The 19,229-nt window shown below is 58.2% G+C and overlaps 1 protein-coding gene across 1 annotated transcript in view; it reads left to right on the forward strand.

The window, feature by feature from the left end:
* The window catches only part of CABIN1 (calcineurin binding protein 1), a 155,512-nt gene that overhangs the window by 103,338 nt on the left and 32,945 nt on the right, over nucleotides 1-19,229 (forward strand). Inside the window, 1 exon segment of the mRNA XM_044921054.1 lies at nucleotides 5,686-5,799. Within this exon segment, the coding sequence (XP_044776989.1) occupies nucleotides 5,686-5,799 (114 nt within the window).

Genomic DNA, 19,229 nt, shown 5'->3' on the forward strand with positions numbered 1-19,229 from the left:
CTAATCTGAAGAGCCTTAATGAAGGAGGGATTTACAGTGGCCTGGGTGGACATCAGGAACCCACAGGGTAGGGGTAGTGCAGGGCCCCGGGCACCTCTGCAGCAGGCTGCCTGTCAGAGCTTTCAGTCCTTGGTGGCCAACCCTCAGCACCGGAGGGAACTTGGGATAAATGCTCTGCTCTCATCCCTGCCCTGCTCTGCTCTCTCACTGGTATCTCCTGCTGGTCAAACCCACCCAGCAGCCAGGGGGTGCACTTCAGGCCTGGCTTTTTAGGTCCATGTGGGGAGGGCGGAGGAGGAGCAGTGGCAAACTTTGCCAAGTTCAGGGGCAAGGCCAGGTCCTCGGAGAAGATGTGGGAAGGCCCGGCTTGGCAGGGGGGCGGGCTGCATGGGCAGGGATGTTCTCCCCAAGGTGCAGGTGGGAATTGGTGTATTTGTAGACAGTTGCTTCCCATCTGCTATTTCTGGCATTCTTCAACTGACCCTAAGAGTGGCCTGATGGTCACTGCCACCCCCACCCTCCAAGTGGGCAACTGAGGCCCCAAGAGGTTAGTCATAGGACTCCAAGACTACCAGGCACTCATTCGTTTATTCCTTCAACAAAACTTCAGTGTGTACCACTGCGTGCCCTTGTGAAGAACTGCCAGGCAAACCTAGGGCTTCTGAATTACTGTTTTGAAGAAAGAATAGAGAAGGGTGTCTTGAAAGATGGACTTCATGTTCTAGCCTGGCCAGCACGTGAGCTCTTTCCCAACAGCTTTCTTGGGTAAAGGAGCGCAGGGTGATGGCTCTGCCCCAGCACTCCTGCCTCCAGTCCTGGGCCCCCTACGCCCACCATGTACGGCTGGCACTCTCCTGCCTCGGCCCCTCAGACTGTCCCGCAAGCTCAAACCCTGCCCATTCCTTTCACTCTTCCCAAATATCTGTCGCATCCCTTCTGCGGGCCCCATACTGGTCTAGCCCCCGAGGGGCCATCGGTGAAGAAGTCAGATGGTGTCCCTGCCCTCACAGGGCTGACACACAAGAGGGAGCAGACAACAAAGCCATCTGAGGGTCAGCAGAAGAGGCTGTTTAAGGTGGCTGTGGGGCTGTGGGGACAGTATTGGGGGGCAGGTAGGAGTGGGGTGAGATGGTGCCAGGCAGAGAGACCTGCAGGGACAAAGGTGGGGGCAGAGGCAGGTATGGCTGCAGGGCCTCGCATGATGGGAGAGGGGAGGGAAGGAGAGGAGCCTGCGTGTGTGCGGGTAAACTGAGATATGGAGCTGGCTCTCACTCTGAAGGAGCTGAGGCCTTCAAGCAGAGGAATCAGGAGGGTCCCTCTGCCTTATGGCAGGTTAGGGGTGTCTAGGCTACAGGCGGTGGAGGACATTGAGGTGCCATGTGCTTCTAGGGATTCTTCTCCCCGCCTCTCATCAGGACTCCACTCTCCATCTGCCCCCTGTTTGGGCATTTAGTGTGTTCTGCCCTCTGTCAGAGGAGGGTCTGTGCACCAAGCTTCAGGGGGCCCACGAATCCCAGGAAGATTGGTGCTGTTATCTGGCAAGTGGCCCCGTGGTATTTCTCCCATTCCCGGGGTGACGGTAAACTGAGGCTCCGGGCCAGTGGCATGGTGACAGGTTGCTCAAGGCCTGAGACAGGGCAGCCTTGGAGCTGCACATAGCATGACCCCAGGCAGATTGAGAAGGGTGGGGAAATGAGATCTGAAGAAGCATCTCCATGGTGGGCGTAATTTTCATAAGAACATCAAGAAAATAAAATACAACCAAGACTTCCATGTGGCTTGGGGACACATGAGAGAGAACAGCGCCAGGGCCAGGGTGGAGAGAGTGGGGGACCCTGGGGTGGGGGTGCAGGGTAAGAGCCCAAGCTTTGAGTCCTTCGGGGCTGGACCGGAATGCAAGTCTGGCTCTGCCACTTCCTGGCTTGGGGGACTCAGACCAACTCTTGGACCTCTCTGAGCCTCGGTTTCCTCTGTAAACTGGCAGTACATAGGATGAGGAGTTATGAGGAGTTATGTGCTGTGCTTGGCCCAGGTGGCATCATGCCTCACAGCTCCCCATAGCGTGAAGCTGCAGGGCAGAGTCTGCAGTACAGGTGTGCCGTGGTGGGTCAGCTCCCCCTGCTCCTCCCCTCCCCTCCCCTTCCTAGCCTGGCACTTGTCAGTTCTCCGGGCAGGTTTCCTTGTCCCTGTCAGCTCCCATCCGGGGCCTCAGACATAAATTAGCTAAGGTCTCCTGTGAGCCGTCTGGACGCTTTGTGCCTTAGCCATCGATCGACTATCTCTGGCGGGCCTGGGAGACGGCTGAGGAGCCTTGCTTTCTGCTGGTGTTCAGGGGCCAAGTCTGCAGGAGGCTAATTGACAATCCTGATCGGGTTTGGCAGGCCTGCGTTTTCTGCACTCTTCTCAAGTGGCTGGTTTTCAGGTCTCCACGAGTGCTGGGACCTCTCCCCCAGCCTCCTCCCTCCCTGGCCCTCCACCTTCTTGCCTGACTGTTCAGGTGGGAAGGGCCGTCTTGGTGCAGGTGTCATGGGAGAAGCTGCAGAGTGATGGCAGAAACAGAAGCCTTGCAGGGATGTGTGTTCCTGTCCCACAGCCTTGGGGCCTGGAATGAGACACCTAGCTCAGGGAAGCAGGGTCCCCCACTCTCTCCACCCTGGCCCTGGCGCTGTTCTCTCTCATGTGTCCCCAAGCCACATGGAAGTCTTGGTTGTATTTTATTTTCTTGATGTTCTTATGAAAATTATGGCCACCATGGAGATGCTTCTTCAGATCTCATTTCCCCACCCTTCTCAAACTGCTGCTAATTGGATACTTCCCTTAAGTCCCAAAGGAGCCCTGAAAGGGGCTTTCATGTCATGGCTCTAGGGGCAGACCATAGCTCAGGTGTCATCTCCCCTAGGAGCCTCACTCACCTACATAGACTGGACCAGAGGTGGGTCTCCTTTGTGCCCTATCTCCGTGGTCACGGTCAGGTGGGCTCACCTGTCATATTTGAAGTGCAGGTATCGGTCTTCTGTCTCATGTTCCTTTCTGTGATGGTCCCCTTCATGGCTGATTAGACTGGCAGCCTCTCACATCTCACTTGGGAGAGACTTTGAGCCAAGTGGCACTGAGGCCAAGGGATCATGGCAGAGTACTGATAAAGGTTGTGAGCTTCTCTCCTGGGCTCCCCGAGTGGTTGCCCTGCCTGTTGGAGGTCTGAGGCTTTATCTTCTATTTGGATCCCATGTCCTGGGGCCCTGAAGAGCCCTGATCAGCTTGAACTAATCTGAGTTGGATCTTATTCCTTGTAATGAAGCACACCTGACCCACCCTGTTTCCCTGCTCTGCGCTCCATTTGTCCATGGCCAACCTTCCCTCCCCTGGCAGAAGTATCAGGCCAGGCTTGTAACCAGCCTCAGGAGGCTTCTTAATGGACTGGTCTGGGAGGCGGGGTCTCTGAGCCAGACTGCTGGGCACTGCTCTGGACACTGGAATGTGAACTGCAAGTTGATCCTCCTGGCTCTTTGGAGCTCATAAGCTGAAGGCTGGGACTGAGTAGTTTACTCTTCTTCCTATGTATAGGGCAGAGTGGCCCGTGTGTTCCTGGTCAAGGGCCCAGGCTGAGGGCCAGGGACTGTTGCTGCCTAGGTAACCCCTCCCCCCTGCCTGTTTCTGCCTTCCCCATGTGGGGGCAGAGAGGAGGTGCCTTGGCCTTCAGGAAGCTCGTCATTCACCATGAATGGCTGTGGCATCTGTCCCTGAGGCCCTAGAAAGGCCTGAGAGTCCTGGAGAAGTAATGTCTCAGGAGACTGTAGCTGTGGCTGCCCCTTCCTGACAGCCGCTGAGCCTTAGTGAGAGCAGCCCCCACACGGCCCTTGGTGTGATTCCTACTCTGGGCTTGCCTTGCTGTTTTGATTGGAGTCTCAGTCTGCTCCTGATCTCAGCATGTCAGATGTATCTGAGCAGGTGTCTGGGCTCAAGGAGGGCTCTGAGCAAAAAAGCCAGCCTCCTGAGTGCTGGCTTAGAGGGGTCAGCTGTGCAGAGGGCTGTGGAGAGCATGTGCCCTCTCGTCCAGCTGGGATTGGCCCTGCTCTCCTATACGCTGGGCTGCCCATGGCCCTCTAGCCCCCAGCCCCACATTGAACCTGCTTAGACCAGCCTGGGCTGCAGCCCTGCTGGGCGAGGGCAGCCCTGCTGGGCGAGGGCAGCCCTGACTTTACAGGGCCTCAGCCTTCAGCCACTCTCAGAGCCAGGCCATGTCCCCATAGGAAATGGCCTTAGAATCGCTGCCAGGCTTAATCATCCAGGCTTCTCCCAGGAGATGATGTTCTCCCTCGGGCTTCCACGGAAGAGCTAGCTTTGTCTGCTGTGAGTGTGTCATCCAGGAGATGTGTGCTTGAAATTTTACCTGTCTCCATCCCAGAGGGATCCTCAGTTCTGTGTCCCACCCCCTTGCAGCTGCAGGGTCTGGCCTGGTGCTGGGTGCAGAGCAGCCCTCAGCCCCTATAGCAGCCCCTGGGGCGTGTCCCTCTGTGCCAAGGTAGGAGCAGAGGCTCAGATGCAGGCCAGCAGGGGCCCCCAGCCAGCAAGCCAGGGAGCTGGGGCTTGCACTTTTGCCAGAAGTTGTGACTAGGGGGACTGTTTCATAAGTTCAGCCTGACCAATACTGAGCACAGTGGGAGCAGGTGAGACAGGCTTGCAGGCTGAGATGTGAGAAGGCATTAAGCAATTGGGACGCGAGGTGATAAAAACCTGGCACCAGGGGTGAGAGAGGCAAGGAGGGGGCCTGAATGGGGGTGGGGAGGAGTACTGATTGGCTGGGGGTTGAGGGGGGAGATGGGTGCTGTGGAAAAGAGGAGGGTCTGATGTTGGGCCGTCCAGGTTCCAGTCCCAGCTCTGCCCCCTGCTGGCTTCTCCCTTGTAAGACAGCACTGTCCCAGGTGCTGGGGTGAGATGGTCCTGGCGTGGGAGCCTCTGTGGGAAAGACCTGAGAGGGGAAGGTGGCAGGCCAGGCAGCCGGTGGGGAAGGGCTGCCCTCTGAGTCAGTGAGAAGGCCCCAGAGAAGGCCAAGGCAGCCAAAAGCCCACACCCAGCCTCTCTCGCTGCCCCGGAGTCCCACAAGGGCTAGCAGGCTCTTGTTCCCACTTTACCGGGCCTCTGGGCCTGGATTACAGGAGGTACCATTGCCCAGAGAGCACTGGCCTGAGCACTATGGGTGGAACCCCCTTCCCTTCCCAAGCACTTGGGCCCCTGGCATCCCACAGGGACCAGCTCTTCCAAGCCTAAGGTGGCTGTGTCGCCAGCTGTGAGGAATACTGCTGACACCCTGACAAGTCAGGGCTGACCCTTTGGGCCAGCGGGGGTCCCCCTGACAGAAGGCGGGGCACTGGGTCCATGTAGCAGCTTTTCAAGGCCAGTCCGGGCCAGGGGTCCCTGTCTGTGCCCTTCTGGGGCAGTCTGAGGCCACACTCAGTCCTAAGTCAGCTATGCTAGGCAGGAAATCAGTTCCGGAAATGTACCCCACAGCCAGATGATCAAAGCCCGCAGCCAGAGCTCCCTGGAGCTGCGGGATCGGTGTCTGCAGGAGCCGCTGCTCATCGCTGCTCTGCCAACGCAGCCGGGAAGGAGGGGACTGCCTCCCTTCCCCGTGGGCGCCGCGAGCTGCCCACACACTCACTTCCAACCTACTTCTTGTTTCCCCAGAACCTCCAGTGGGCCCGCGACGTGTTGCTAGGCAGCGGTATCCCGTGGCAACAACTGCAGCACATGCCGGCACAGGGGCTCTTCTGCGAGAGGAACAAGACCAATTTCTTCAACGTGAGTACTTTGCCTTGTTGATTTCCGAGGCTGCTTGCTGCCCTGCTTTGTGCCAGAGGCGTGCAAATGGCCCCCCTGGGCGGGCGTTCCCAGGACCACGGCTTTGCGGCATCTTCAGAGGGCGGGCAGGGTGGCGCAGTCGAGAGTGCGCCAGACTCGGGAGTGGGGCCGTGCCTGCCGAGCCACTTCTGCAAGTCGCTGCCCCCTCTCGGTTTACCTGTCTGTGGGGAGAGGCATGGATGGGCTCAGTGTGTTCTCTGGAGCCCCAGGTAATCTGGGGCCCCAGCAGGAAGTGGTGAAAGGGTTTCCAGGCTCATGGTCTGCTTCTCCTGGAGCAGCGCCATGTGCCCTCATGTGGTCTTGGGTGCCTAGGAAATTCTGACTGAAGCTGGGTCTACTGCTTAAAAAACAAGTTTGGCCAGTGCTGGGCTTTCAGTACCCTTCCAGCCTTGACATTCTGGATGGGGTAGAGACCCACCTCTTGGCCAGGACATGGCCTGTCGCCAAGGCCTGTCTGCTTTCCATCCCTGAGGCCCCCTAAAGCCCACATCTACCCTTCCTGGCCACCCCACCCAGGCCCATCCCTCCCTCATTTGCTCTGTCCTGCACAGAGACAGCTGGCCCCTTGCTCTGCTCCACCAGCAAGTCCTCATCCACCCCTCCCAGCACAGCCAGCTCCCAGCTGGGTGTCTTTGGCAAGTTACCCAGACCCTCTGAGCTTTGGTGTCTTCTCTGTTTTCCCTGATGCCCTATTACTTGTCAGAAACTGAAGGGTGGGGTTGGCCTGGACAGGAGCTGAGGAGAGCAGGTCTTGGGTCTGGAGGGGTGTGTCAAAGGCTGGTTCTCGAGGCACATGGCAGTGGGGCCCTCCCCACTGAGAGCCAGCCAGGCGCCGAGGGGTCTGGGTCCCATGGCTCTTCTCTCCTGGGCTCTGACCTTCTAGTGGCTAGGCAGGGGCCATGGAGCCTAGGAGCTCTGCCTCTGCCAGCACTCCCCTCCCTGGGTATTTTATAGACAAGCAATAGATGTAACCTGTAACCAGTCTACACAGTACCAAGGGTTTGCAGAGAAAGGGTTTGCAGATGCCTAGGCTGCAGCCACCATCCCTCAGCAGCCACTGTTCCTCATCCTGTGTGTGTCCTTCCAGAGGGTGTCTGCCTGTTTATAAGCCAGGGCACAGACATGTACACAAAGGACAAAGTACACGTGCTTCTGACTTCTGTTGTTGTTGGTTTTTTTTCTTTTTCACTTAAAAATATATCTTAGAGAGTGTTTAAGAACTGGTTCTGTCTTTTTAATAGCTGCATAGTATTCCCAACATATGGATTTGCCACAATTTACCTCCCCATACCCTACCTATTGATGGGCATTTAGATGGTTTCCAGTCTTGTTATTTCCGTGTTTTGTGTATACATCTTTGCTATATGGAAATCCATTCATAGGATAAATTCCTAGAAACAATTCCCTGGTCAAAGGGTTTGTGGTGCTTTCAAGTTTTAGAAGATAGTACCCTCCAGAGATCCAGCCCACATTCCCAAACACAGATTCATTTTTTTCAGACCTCTTCTACACTCTGTCTTACTTAACTGTTACATATTTGCTCTTCAGTAGGTGAAAAATGCTATTGTGTCTCATTTATTATTAGTGGGATTGCCCGTGATATCACACTAACAGTTTTAATTTCTTCTGTGCCATTTCTGCTCATGTCAATTTTCTTACTAGATTGTTGATCTTTTTCTTTTTGATTTATAGGAACTCTATATATTGATGAAATGGGCTATCAGTGTTGTGCAAACCTTTTTTTCTGCAGTTTCTAAATTGAAGTTAGAGCCAGGCAGCTAGCTAGTTTCCCTGAGCTCCTTTATCAGATGAGCTACCGTTAGTATCTGCCTTGAAGAGTAATTGTAGGGATCAAGTTATATAATGGGATAATGACCCTAATTCAGGATCTGGCTCATGGTAGGTGCTCAAGAATACAGCTTCCCTCCCTCTTCCCTCTCCCATTGTTGGTATTTGCCCTCAAAGACTATACAGTAACGTTGGAAGGAGAGAGCCAGTCTCCCTCTCTTCCTCATAGGTGGAGTGCTTACCCTTCCTAATGATAGAGTTTAGGAGACCAGCACCTCAGATGCCTGTAAACCCAGGGCACGTCTGAGCTGGCAGCCGGGTGCTCCAGGCCCTTCCCCATTGGGCTCACTCCCCGTAGCAGCTCTTGTGGTTCCTGGGGCCTTCCAGAAAATGAGTTCTGCAGAAGGACAGTCAGGCTGTGCCTGTGGGAGAGAAGGCGGCAGCGCCTGGGTGAGCCTGGCACCTGGGCAACGCCTCCCCGTAGCCAGTAGCCCCTGCAGATGCAGGCCACCCAGCCTGGACTGGATGATGTGGGTGGTTTTAGCTCCACTGTGTCAGCTATTTCTCCATGCTTCCCAGTGACCTGCTGCTTTTACCACCCCCAGGCCCTCTCCAGCCCAAGTCCTGGCCATCTCTGCTCTCTCGGCTCTTCTCTTTGGAGGTGCCTTGGGGCTCCTCATGCTTCTCCGGCCCGAAATGTTAACCTCTGGGGTGGAGGCCAGACACTTGCACCCCTATTTGTGAAGTGCCCAAGGGACAGGTGCTCCAAGCTGCTTGTGACAGGATGGCCCTTGCTGAGTGCCCCCCCCACCCCCCCGTCCTTGCCATTGCTGCAGGAGGACCCTCAGGGTGGACACTTCCTCCAGCCCTGCCTCACACCGAGAGAGTGTTGACCCTGTGTGCTCTCAGTACAGGAATTTGTTTAGCAGGTGTGACCAAGTGTGAGGAAATGGTTTTCTGCCATGTTTACAGAGGAGCATTTAGAGCCCCCTCAGCTGACTGCTGGGATGGGGCCATGGCTCTGATAACTGGGGCTGTAGGTCGGGAGGAACAGGCTGGCTCTTCTCCCTTCTGCTGTGCATTGGGGTTTACTGCTTCAGCCTGGGGTGGGGGCAAAGGCATGGGGCTGCTGGCCCTTGTGAGGAGGTACAGGGAGGGTGAGGGTGGGGGCTCTAGGCACCCTGACCTGCCATCCCTCAAAAACCCCACTGTCCTGGGCCACCCATGCCACCCAAGAGGCTGTCTGGACAGCCCCCCTCATCATCCTCAAGGGCCCGGGCTAGGGGACCCTCCTGTTATTGATAATTTCTGAAAATTGTGTGAGTCTTATAGGGCCACACATTGTCCCTGCAAACAGTCCTGACACACAGTGGGGCCCAGGCGCCACGGCCTTCTCAGAGGTGCTTCTGTGCGTGGTTGGGCTGTTCTCTTATCTTAGGTGTGTGTGTACAGAATCAGACAAGTTTGTTGTGCAGCTGTACAAAATTGTGTGTGCTCACACCTGCGAGCTTTTCAGCAACCTGGGGTTGTTTTTGTTGTTTTTTTGAGGGTTTTTTTTTTTTTTTTTTTTTGCTGACATTAAGTCTGAGAGAAGTTTCCCTGTGAGGGCACAGGCCGTCTCACTCAGCTGCCTCCCAGTATTGTGCCGTGGGAGGGCCACGGTCTCCTTGAGTGGGCACATATGTGGGGCCCGGCTTTGTGCTCACAAGGAGGCTGCAGCAGGCCTCCCTGTGCCTGTCTCTGTGCCGTGTTCCTCTTTGAGGCCCTAGCTGTCCCAGCCTGGCCCAGAGAGGTGCTCACTGTTTATGGACTGATTCCATTCGTACCTTTTCCCTTAACAGCTGGTCTCTAGGCACATCCTCCGGGTCCAGCCAGTGCTGGTTGCTGTGGTGCCCATGCCCCAGGATGCTTGCAGGCTTGCAGTAGAGCCCTGCACGCGGGTCCCTCCGTGGAGGGCCTCTGTAGGACACCGTGGGGCACGTGGGAGAGTCGGGGGAACTCTTGAGTTTGGGTGTGCTGGAGGCAGGGTTCCCACTGCAGGGCGGGTGCCGCCCGGCCAGGAAAGGGCCAAGAGATGGAGGCCAAGGTTAGAGGCACCCTCAGGGGGAGCTCCTCAAGGCTGGGCCATGCCTGAGGCAGTGCTGGCTGAGCCTTCATGGGGCGGGTGAAGAGCCAGACAGAGGGATGCTGAAGGGCGGGTGAGTGTGACCTGGGGCTTTGATGGCAGCCCTCCTCACGGGAGCTCTTGCACATGGGGCTTAGCAGGCCTGCTGCACAGCTGGCTGGGGCCCCGCGCAGCGTAGACGTGGCGTGTAGCAGGGCGCAGCAGTGCGGTTGGATGAGCATGTGAGGGAGAGAGGAATGAACTTGGCACATCTCCAGTCCCACTGTTCCATAACTTGGCTGCGAGGGAACAGTTCCCAGCCCACCCCCTTCCTCCACCGTGGAAAATCCCTGCTTGCGGGCTGTGTGCCGAGCAGGTTGGAGCTCCTGGGCCGTGGCTCGTGCTCCAGAGCAGGCCCGGGCCCCGGCTGAGGGCCCCATTACCTCAGCCCTCTCCCACCGGGCGGAACAGTCTGGTCTTTGCCAAAACAGAGCCAGGGTTGTTGGACGTTGTTGGTTGAGGTCCTGCGGCCCTCCCTGCCCCAGCGGGGCCTGGCCTGGGCCCCGGTGCCTGTTTCTTCACAGCATCGGGCGGGACTGGCGGAGGCGTGTGGCTGTGTGATTCAGACGTGGCTCCTCAAGCCAACTGTGCAGAACAGGGAGCAGGGAAGACAGGGAGGCCTGGGGCTGGGGCTGTGAGGTGGGGATTGGGCCTGGGGTCATATGAACCCTCCTGAGCCAGTGCCCAGCCCTGAGTGGGCTACGGGGGAGGGTGGAGCAGGGGGCTGTCCCTCTCTGGGCAGAGGGGGCCAGGAAATCAGGCTCCAAGCACACGGTGGAGGCTGAGGGCTTGTCTTCCGAGTGCCCAGAAGCTTCTACAGCTTCCTGTACTGGTGTGTGCACTTCTGGGCAGGTGGGCCCAGGCACAGGCTGGAGCTGGGCTGCTCTGTCCAGAGCGAACTTCTCTCCCTCTTAGAGTTGCTTCAGAAATGTTCCCATAGTAACCAAGCCAGAGATGGCTCTCCTTCCTTTCCCAAAATGTTTGCTTATTTTAGCAGGCAGGGTTTTTTCTTGTTTCAACCCAGTTTCCAGCCCCTGTGAAAGAAGCAAAGGGAGCTGAGGGCCCAACTAGCACGGCTTCCTGCGTCCGAGACTGCGTGGGGTGGGCAACAGCTGCGGCTCGAGTCGGAGGGAGTGGAGGGGAGGTGCTGCCTGGCTGGGACTTGGCTGCCCTGCCACGGCGCCCCCATAGCCACTCCTGCCCCATGTGGGGGTCTGCCTGAGGCCCAGGCGAGCAGCCCGTGGCCAGTAGCACCCAGGGCAGGTCCCCAGGCTCTGGGGCCACTGAGTAGAGCAACAGACTTTGGACTTAGGTAGGCTTGGCTCCTGGCCACTCCACCCCTTCCCAGGCCCCGCATTGGGCACGGGGCTGCCTGTTGGCAGGGTGGTCACAATAGGCGGATGGAAGCCCTCGCCCAGCACGGGCTTGGCACATCACACAATTCACCCTTGGGATCAGGAGTCAGCCTGCGTGGGGCTTTGGGGCTCATCTGTGGATCCCAGTGGTGCCGCAGGAGGGCAGTGCTGGTACCAGAAGGGGCGTGGCTAGAGCCAGTGGTGGGAGCCCCATCTCTCACAGGGCTGGGGCCCTCCAGACGCTCAGGCCCTGCCCTGGCTCAAGTGGGGCAGTCTGAAATGCGGAGCTGTCTCTGCCCACCATGCAGGCCCCTTTCTGCACGGCCTGGCGTGGCCTTTGGTGCCTGTGGATGCAGGTCGTGCGTACTCCTTGTCAGTGCTGCGTAGTGCTCTGCTGTCTGTCCTCCAGCTTATCTACCTGCCCTCTGCCCAGGGGAGCATTAGCTTCCAGTTCTCCACTGGTACAAAAAAATGGCCTTCCCTGGTCTCCCTCCTCACTGTGCAGGTCTCCAGGACAAGGTCACAGGCCCTCCAAAACCAGTGCCTCCACACGTCGGAAGCCAGGTGGTTCTGCGGATCCTGTCCAGGTTCCCTCTCACCAGCCCCCTCTCCGCCCTTCCTGGCACTCAGAACCACAGATGACTTTCATTTTGGCCTATCTATGGGGTGATTGGGAAGGCTGAACCCCTTCCTATACCCGTGGCTAGTGCCTCTGTCTGCCCCGGCTCTGGCGTGCGCTGCTACCTGGCAGCCACCACGTGGGCTCTGTGGTTCTGTTTGTCCTGAGTCCATGTTGCTTTAAGTGTTGGGAAATACAGTTGTCATGAGCCGTCTTTGTTCTTCAAGCGATTGTGTTGTGTGGTCCCCAGCCCTGGTGCCTACGTGCTCACTGAGGGCCCTGATGTGAGAGGAAGGACCCCCACAGGCTGGGCAGCCAGCTCGGGGGAGATCCACCCCACCAGAGCTGGGGGAAAGGAGAAAAGGCCTCTAAAACTCCCGGCACCCCATCTTTCTAGGCAAGAATCAGTCACACCCCTTTTACTCTTAACTTGCCGCCAGTTGGCTGTGTGATCTTGGGGGAGTCCCCCTCCACCTCCACAGTGAGCAGATGACAGGTATTAGGGAGAGGCAGGCACAGCGGGCCCGTCTCTGAGGCGGGTAGCCCAGCCCCTGAGACAGTGCCCCGGCCCTCGGGAGGGAGCCGGGGGTCCAAATGGAGGCCGGTGGTGCCAAGTAGGGCACAGCCTCTGGAGCCCAGCACACCGGGCACACTCCCAAACAGGGACCTCATCTAGAACAGTGTCTCTGTCACCCCCACCCCCAGCACATTCCCCTGGCAGGAATTCTCCCCGCCCTTGAGAGTTCCCTGGGACAGGGTTAACTGGGAAGCCAGCAGCCCCAGAGTGAGGGACAGCAGGCATCATCCTGGCTTGGGTGAGCCCTGGCCAGGTCCTGGGGTCTGTGCCCAAGACATCTGCCTCCTGCTGCAGGGCTAGACTTGGCCCTTCTTTCCCACTACCCGCCCCCTCCTAGTTCCCGAGAGGCATGGTGCCTGGTGGGCCTGTGGGCAGCCCTTGCCTCGCTTGCACCTACCCCTGGAGCTGAGTCACTGACACCCACCCCCGGATGCCAGCCCCAAGTTTGGGGCCTTTTGCAACAGGCAGACATCAGGGAAGACCAAGGCACGACCCAGGGACGAGTTGTTGGTTTCCCCAGTTAACTATACCCTCTACGGCTCCTGACAGCAGCAGATCTGTCCTGCCTCCCAGCAGTAAACAAGCCCCAGGAGCGTCAGCATGTGGTGTTCCAGCCCGTGGGGTGCTCCAGTGCAGAGTCCCACCCACCCTCTCCGGTCAGGGCCAGGGAATATCGGAATAGGAAGCCCCCGGTTGGCAGCAAACCCACACCTTTCCTGAAATCAGTCCACCCATGTCACCTTTGCTGCTCTCAGGACCAGTTGTGACCAGTTTCGGTTCCACCTCTGCTTGTCCCTGTGCCCACACCTCAAGGAATGTGTTGCCCCGTTGTTAAGCCTGCTGTGTGCCAGACCCTGGCCAGCTACGTTGTCAGGGAGGTCCAGTGTCCACAGGCCCATTTCATGGAGGTGCCAGGAGGTAAGGTGCCTTGGCTGAGGTCCCATGACCAGTCCATGTTGGAGGAAGAATGTGAACCTCACTCTCTCTGGTGCTGAAGCCCGTGGGTGGTAGCCCGCAGTTGCACATGAGGGAAGGAGAGCAGAAAGCCAGGGACAGGTTGGCTCCTACACTGGGATCAGCCCAGCTGCTCCCAAGCAGGAATGTTGCCCGCATGGTTCATTGGCTGGGTAGGGAGGATGGTGTGGCTGTGGGCAGGGGAACAGGGGCATCTAGCCCTGCCCTAGCAGGTGGGGCTGCGATTCCAGATGGAGGCTGGAGTAAGTAGCTGGGCCATGGTAGAGGCTAGGACTGCATTGTCGGCTGGCGTGGGCACCGGGCCTGTGTGGGCACGATGGGGTTGGGCCACCTGTCTATGGTAGACAGTCCCTGCCTGGCTCCACCCAGGGGCTGGGGCTCCTGAGGCAGAGCACAATAACAGCGGAGGCTGCCATGGTTGCCACAGGCCCAGAGCATCTGTGCCCAGCTGGGCCCACGGCAGCAATGGCAGGACTGGCCCCATTTACAGGCACTCACTGGGGGCTTCATTTGGGGTGCCGCCTTTGATCCTCCACAGCATGTGTGAGTGGCTTAGATGCTATTATTATCCCCATTGTACAGATGGGGAAGTTGACACCAGCAGGTGCTGTAGGCTGTCAAAATCAAAAGCCCTTTTCTGTCCTCTGCCCACCAAGGCTGACCTGCCTTCCCCTGTTGGACAGCAGAGCTTGTGACCCTATTTTCAGGCCCTGTTCAAAGGCCACTCCCTGGCTGATGTGCTTGCTCCGGGTAATGGGAGAGAATGGCACTGAAGGGGCGTTTGTGGGGTGTGCTTCAGCAGAGGTGGGGGGACCCTGCAGAGATCGGTTCCATCTGTCCCCCTTCGAACAGTGTGCAGAAGCCAAGGGAGTGAGCCAGGATCACACAGCTAGCAAGTAGTGAGGCTGGAGTCCAAACCCAGGTCTGTCCTACTCCATGACCGGCTCCTTTAGCTGCTGTGTTGGGAAATCAGTGGCCACATCCAGGCTCTGTCTGCTCCATTGGTGATGTCTGGTGTGGGCTGTGGCGGACTGTGTCCTGTGCGTCTGCCCCCTCCTTCGGGGGTGGAGTCCTCTGCCCCTCCCTTGCTCTGAGGCCTCCTCGTGGTTGAGGCACTCTGCACGGCTCTTTGTCACCTTATGGCCCATTTTGTCTTCCTTCAAGCCATTAGAGAGGCCCCCTCTTGAGGGGTGCCCAGGTCCCTGGGGGAGGTGAGCTGGTGAACAAAAGCTGTGGGAGCCCAGAGCTCACGGTGGGTTTTGGGTAGGACTGGCTAGATGGGGAAGGATCGTGAGGAGGTGGGGGCAGGGGTGGGTTTGTTTAAGCCAAATGTAAGTAAGTCCCGCCACCCTTTGGCCTCCCTTTTGGAACCTCGCCTGGCTGTCATTGTCCCTCCTGCCTGCAGGCCTGTGGCTTCAGTGCCTTCTTCGGCCTCTGAAAACATACTGGTTGAGGGCCATTTTGCAGTAGGGTCTTCCCTCTGTGGTCCCCTCACGGTCTTTTCCATACATGGGCTCGCTGCCCAGCCCAGCCTTCCGAAGCTTACCCCACCTCCTCTGGACACTCCCGCCACCCCAACCCTGCCCTAGGCTGGTCTCCTCCAGCAAGTGTCAGGACCTGCCTGAGCCCCACCACTGCAGTCATTTTTGTACCCGTGCTCTTTGAGACCCTCAGGCCTGAATAAACCCCAACCTTCCTAGGGCTGAGACCCCAGAATCGGAGGGGGAGCTGACAGTGGGAGAAAGGCAGAGGAGGGGACATTGAGGCGGTGCCTGCTCGGCGGGCTTCTGAGCGGAGGGAGGTGTGAGCCGGTGTGGGCATCAGGTGGGTGCCGTGTGCCTGCAGAAGCACTGGCTGGGCCAGGTACGGAGTGTGGACCTCCTCGTAGGGCAGAGGGGCTAGGAGGGGGATCTTCAAGACATCACACTTGCCCTCACGATGTACTGGAGGGGCCAGGCCGGGGCAGGGCCCGCAGCGCTGCCGACCTGCTTCTATTTGGGACTTCACTACATATGACCGCTCACTGAGTCCCTGTAAGTCACGGCATGTAGGTAGTGCCGTTATCCCTGCCTTACAGATGAGGACACCGAGGCTTGGTTAGCCAGCTAGTCTGCACCTGAGTCAGGACCCAGGCAGTGGGAATGGCAGCCAGTGGATGGGCCCTAGGGACAGGCAGAGGAGGGACACGGGGCTCCCTCAGACCAGTGGGATGATAGGCAGGGCTGTGCGGACAGGAAGCATGGGGGTGCAGGCGGGGGTGGGCTGGAGCTTAGCTCTGCTCCGGCACACCAGGTCCACTGGCTCACACACTTCTACCCGGTGTGGTGTGGGCCTTGAGTCTGCGTGTGTGCATGTGGGACTCCAGGACGCCACCCGTCATCCCACTACTTCTACACCCCCATGTCATCTGATTCTCAGAAGAAATTATCTTGGAGTTTATTGTGGCTTTCCTCTTCCCCCATGGTACCTGCGGATATCCCACCTGGCCAGTGAGGAACGGATCAGGCTCTGCCCCTGGCCCTGCCCTCGGCGGAGGTGACTGTGGCAGGTGTCCTGGCCTCCCCCTCCTCACTGAGATGCCTGGAGCTGTGCAGCAGCGCCGTCGTCAGGGCTAAAGGGAACCCAGTCACACCACAGTGGGAATTAGAGAACAGAAAAGAAGGGAAAAGTTTAAATTGAGGAAATCTGAGCTCCTTGGCTGTAGTAGAAATTGCTGCAGTGGTGCTATTTTTAGCATTGTTGAGATGATCTATGGGCCAGTTGCAAAAGTAAACAAGAGATTCACTTCAAGTTCTCCAGGGAAAAAAGGTCCAGTTTTTAAGAGTCTTAAAAAGGTTAGCAAACTTGCGTGGCTTCTTAGCTTATCCCCGGGTTCTCTTTCCTTCCCATGTCCTGGGCTCTGCAGGTTCTGTTGAACTTCACAACTCTTCCGGCTTGCTGGACCCAGGTTCAGCCTGGAACAGGTGCTGTAGGCTTCCTGTCCACATCCCTGTCTCCCTGTCCGTGGGAACCTTGTGAGCCCAAGAGGTGGCAGGTGGTGGGAGGTGGGGGGGCTGGTTCCCACCTGAGAAGCTGCAGAGTGTCCCAGCCCAAGAGGCTGGCATGCAGTGGGGCAGTGGGGACAAGGCCACAGGATGCCCAGGCCCCTATCCTGACAGGACCACAGCACAGTCCTCAAGCCCAGCCGCCCTCATTCACAGCTAGAATTTTTTAAAAACCACCAACAATCAAATGTAAACAGCCTTTAGATGGTCATCCCCCAGTGTGCAGTCTTTTCTGGCCCTTGGAGACAGTTTCCATCTCCAGATATGGATCCACAGTTGTGGCAGTGCCAGGATGCCTGGGCAGAGGGAGAGGATATGTTTAAGCCCTTGGCGTTCGTGATCCCGCACAGCGTGCCCGTCCTGCAAGGGGGTGCGGAGACCCCTGCAGATGGTACAGCTGTGACTTGCCCTGGGCCACACAGCCAGCAAGTGGCAGAGCCCAGACTAGAGCCCAGGCCTGGGACCCGCATCCTATGGGCCAACTTCCATGCCGGAGTTTCTGGCCAGCCCGGGGGGACGGCAGTGATTGTGTACACGTCCAGAACTGACCTCAGCCCACAGCCCCCTCCACCCAGACACTGGGGGTGCTCAGTCAGGAGCTTGCTGTTTAACATTCCTGAAGAGAAGAACATTTTCCAGGGTAGACTTCTTTTCCCACTGCACGCTAGCTCTTAGAGGCTTGCTCTTGGGTACATGTCCCTGCTGTGTCTTTCTGGGGCACTGCATGTAACTGCCTCAGCTCAGGCAGAGAGCTCTGAGCTTTACCCCCTGGGACACTGTCCCAGGCCCCGGGCCACCATCTGGAGGGGCAGCACCGTGGTGCTGAAGGCAGCAGGGGTGGCACACTTCTAGGAGGAGGCCCAGGCCTCAGCAAGGCTTTGGAAAGCGGAGCAAGGACCTGAGGATGGTTGGGAGTGAGGGGAGAGCCTGAGGGAGGGCTCTGGCTTCCGAGGCTGTAGGCACCCCACCTCAGGGCCAGAAGGAAGATGGGGTTCCCTGGCAGGGCCTCCTTGTGTCCCCATCCCCAGGCTGCAGGCGGCCAATCGGTGGGTATGGCCCGATGGAAAGCCAAAAGGTACGAGAGAATGCCAGTGAGTGGGCCTCTACCAGGGAGAGGATGGAGGCCACAGGGCTTGCTTCCATGGGTGCAGGGACTCGCGGGGACTTCCTTCGTTATTCCTCCCTGCAACCCCATGATCCCCATCTCATGATGAGCAAGCTGAGGCTAAGGACAGTGGCAGCACGGCACAGCATCCCTCAGCCCGGAAGGAGCAAAGCTGGGATTCCCACCCCAAAGAGCTCAGACCTCTCCCTGTCCCCCTTTCCCACTTCCCACCGACCCACCCTCACCCAGCCTGCACCCGGCCCGGCAAAGTTTGAGGTAAGACCCCACGCTGTTGGCCATGGTGCCCAGGGCAGACAGGAGGGGGCCTGCAGACGTGACTGCCCACCTCTGCCCTGGGCTTCATTCTGCTTGTCAGGCTCCGACCAGTTGGCCCCACCCAAAGCCTGCGGGGAGGAGGGGTGCTGCATTACCCTGTTCGCAGATGGGGAACCCGAGGTGGCAAGCCCCGGGCCCCTGAGCCAGGGAGTGGTAGGGTAGGGGCTCTGCTTCCTGCCATGGTGCCACCCCCGTGGGCCTGGTATACCCGCTGACTGAGCCAGGGTGTGGAAGTACTGTGTCCTCTACGAGGTGGTACGTGATCTCTCAGACTCAATCTCTTCATCTCTGAGATGGGAGTGTCCAGCACTTGACACTTGAGAACCTTGTGGTCCCAGCCCTGTGTTAAGGTGGCCACAGGTCACATATCTGAGCCCCAAGAAGTAGCCCTGTGCAGCCCAGATGGGGCCTTTTCTGGGCCTAACCCCTACCGGAGTGTGTGACCTCCCTGTCCTGGGCAGGTAGACAGGGGCCCCAGGTCACGGGAGAGACCCACCCTGCCCTGCCTGGCCCTCCCTGCAACAGTGGTGTCTGGTGGGCTGTTGGCAGCATGTAGCATTCCTATTCTGCTTCCCCCAAACCCACCTGGTTGATAAAAAGAGGAAGCAGTAGCATCCCCCCACCAGGGAAGATTCCAGATGTGGGAGGTGGCAGGGGTGGAGAGCAGCTGAGGGTCCCAAAGGGGTCTTGCAACAGGGGTGGGGACAGAAGGGAGGGCAGGATGTATTTGCGGGCCTTTGCCTGCCCTCCCCAGAGATGTGCCCATGGCTGCTGCCCTCTGGCATCCACTGCCAAATGTTGCCCTTTTGCCTCCCCTTCCTTGCTTCCTGCGTGTCCCTCCAGGCAGGTCATTGGTACCCTCAGGGGAGCTTGGGGGTTCAGGGTGAGCTGCCCACAGCCTTTGGCCGCTCTGAGGCGCCTACACTTAGAGTGGAAGCGAGGAGGATGGATTTCCTGAGGCGATGGGTATTGGCCAAATGAGCCCGAGTGAGGGGCCCAAACAGTACCTCCCATGGCCCAGAGATGCTCCCCTACAAGAACATACCTGATGGCAAGGCCACCAGGTTTGGCTTGTGATGGATTCTTGAGAGCATGGGGCTGCCCCTCTGGGGGACCCTGGTTGCCCTTAAGTCCCAGGGTTGGAGGTCACACTCTGGCCTAAAGTCTCCCATCTTTTACTGTGCATGATGGTGAGGTTGCCTTGTACGGGGCTTCTCAAGCTAGGAGCCTCTGCAGGCGTGGCTGGGGCTTGTGGATGGCAGGCGGGGCCTGGAGCATGGCTGGGATGGGGATACCCACATGTCTGGCCCACACATCTTCCTGCGCACCCTACTCTGGGCAAGGTGGACGCTGCTCTGCCCTCAGAGTATAGTTTTGCTGTTGGCTTCCTGGTCCTGGTCCCTGCTG

Source organism: Neomonachus schauinslandi, chromosome 14 (genome assembly GCF_002201575.2).
Source record: "Neomonachus schauinslandi chromosome 14, ASM220157v2, whole genome shotgun sequence".
Lineage (NCBI taxonomy): Eukaryota > Metazoa > Chordata > Mammalia > Carnivora > Phocidae > Neomonachus > Neomonachus schauinslandi.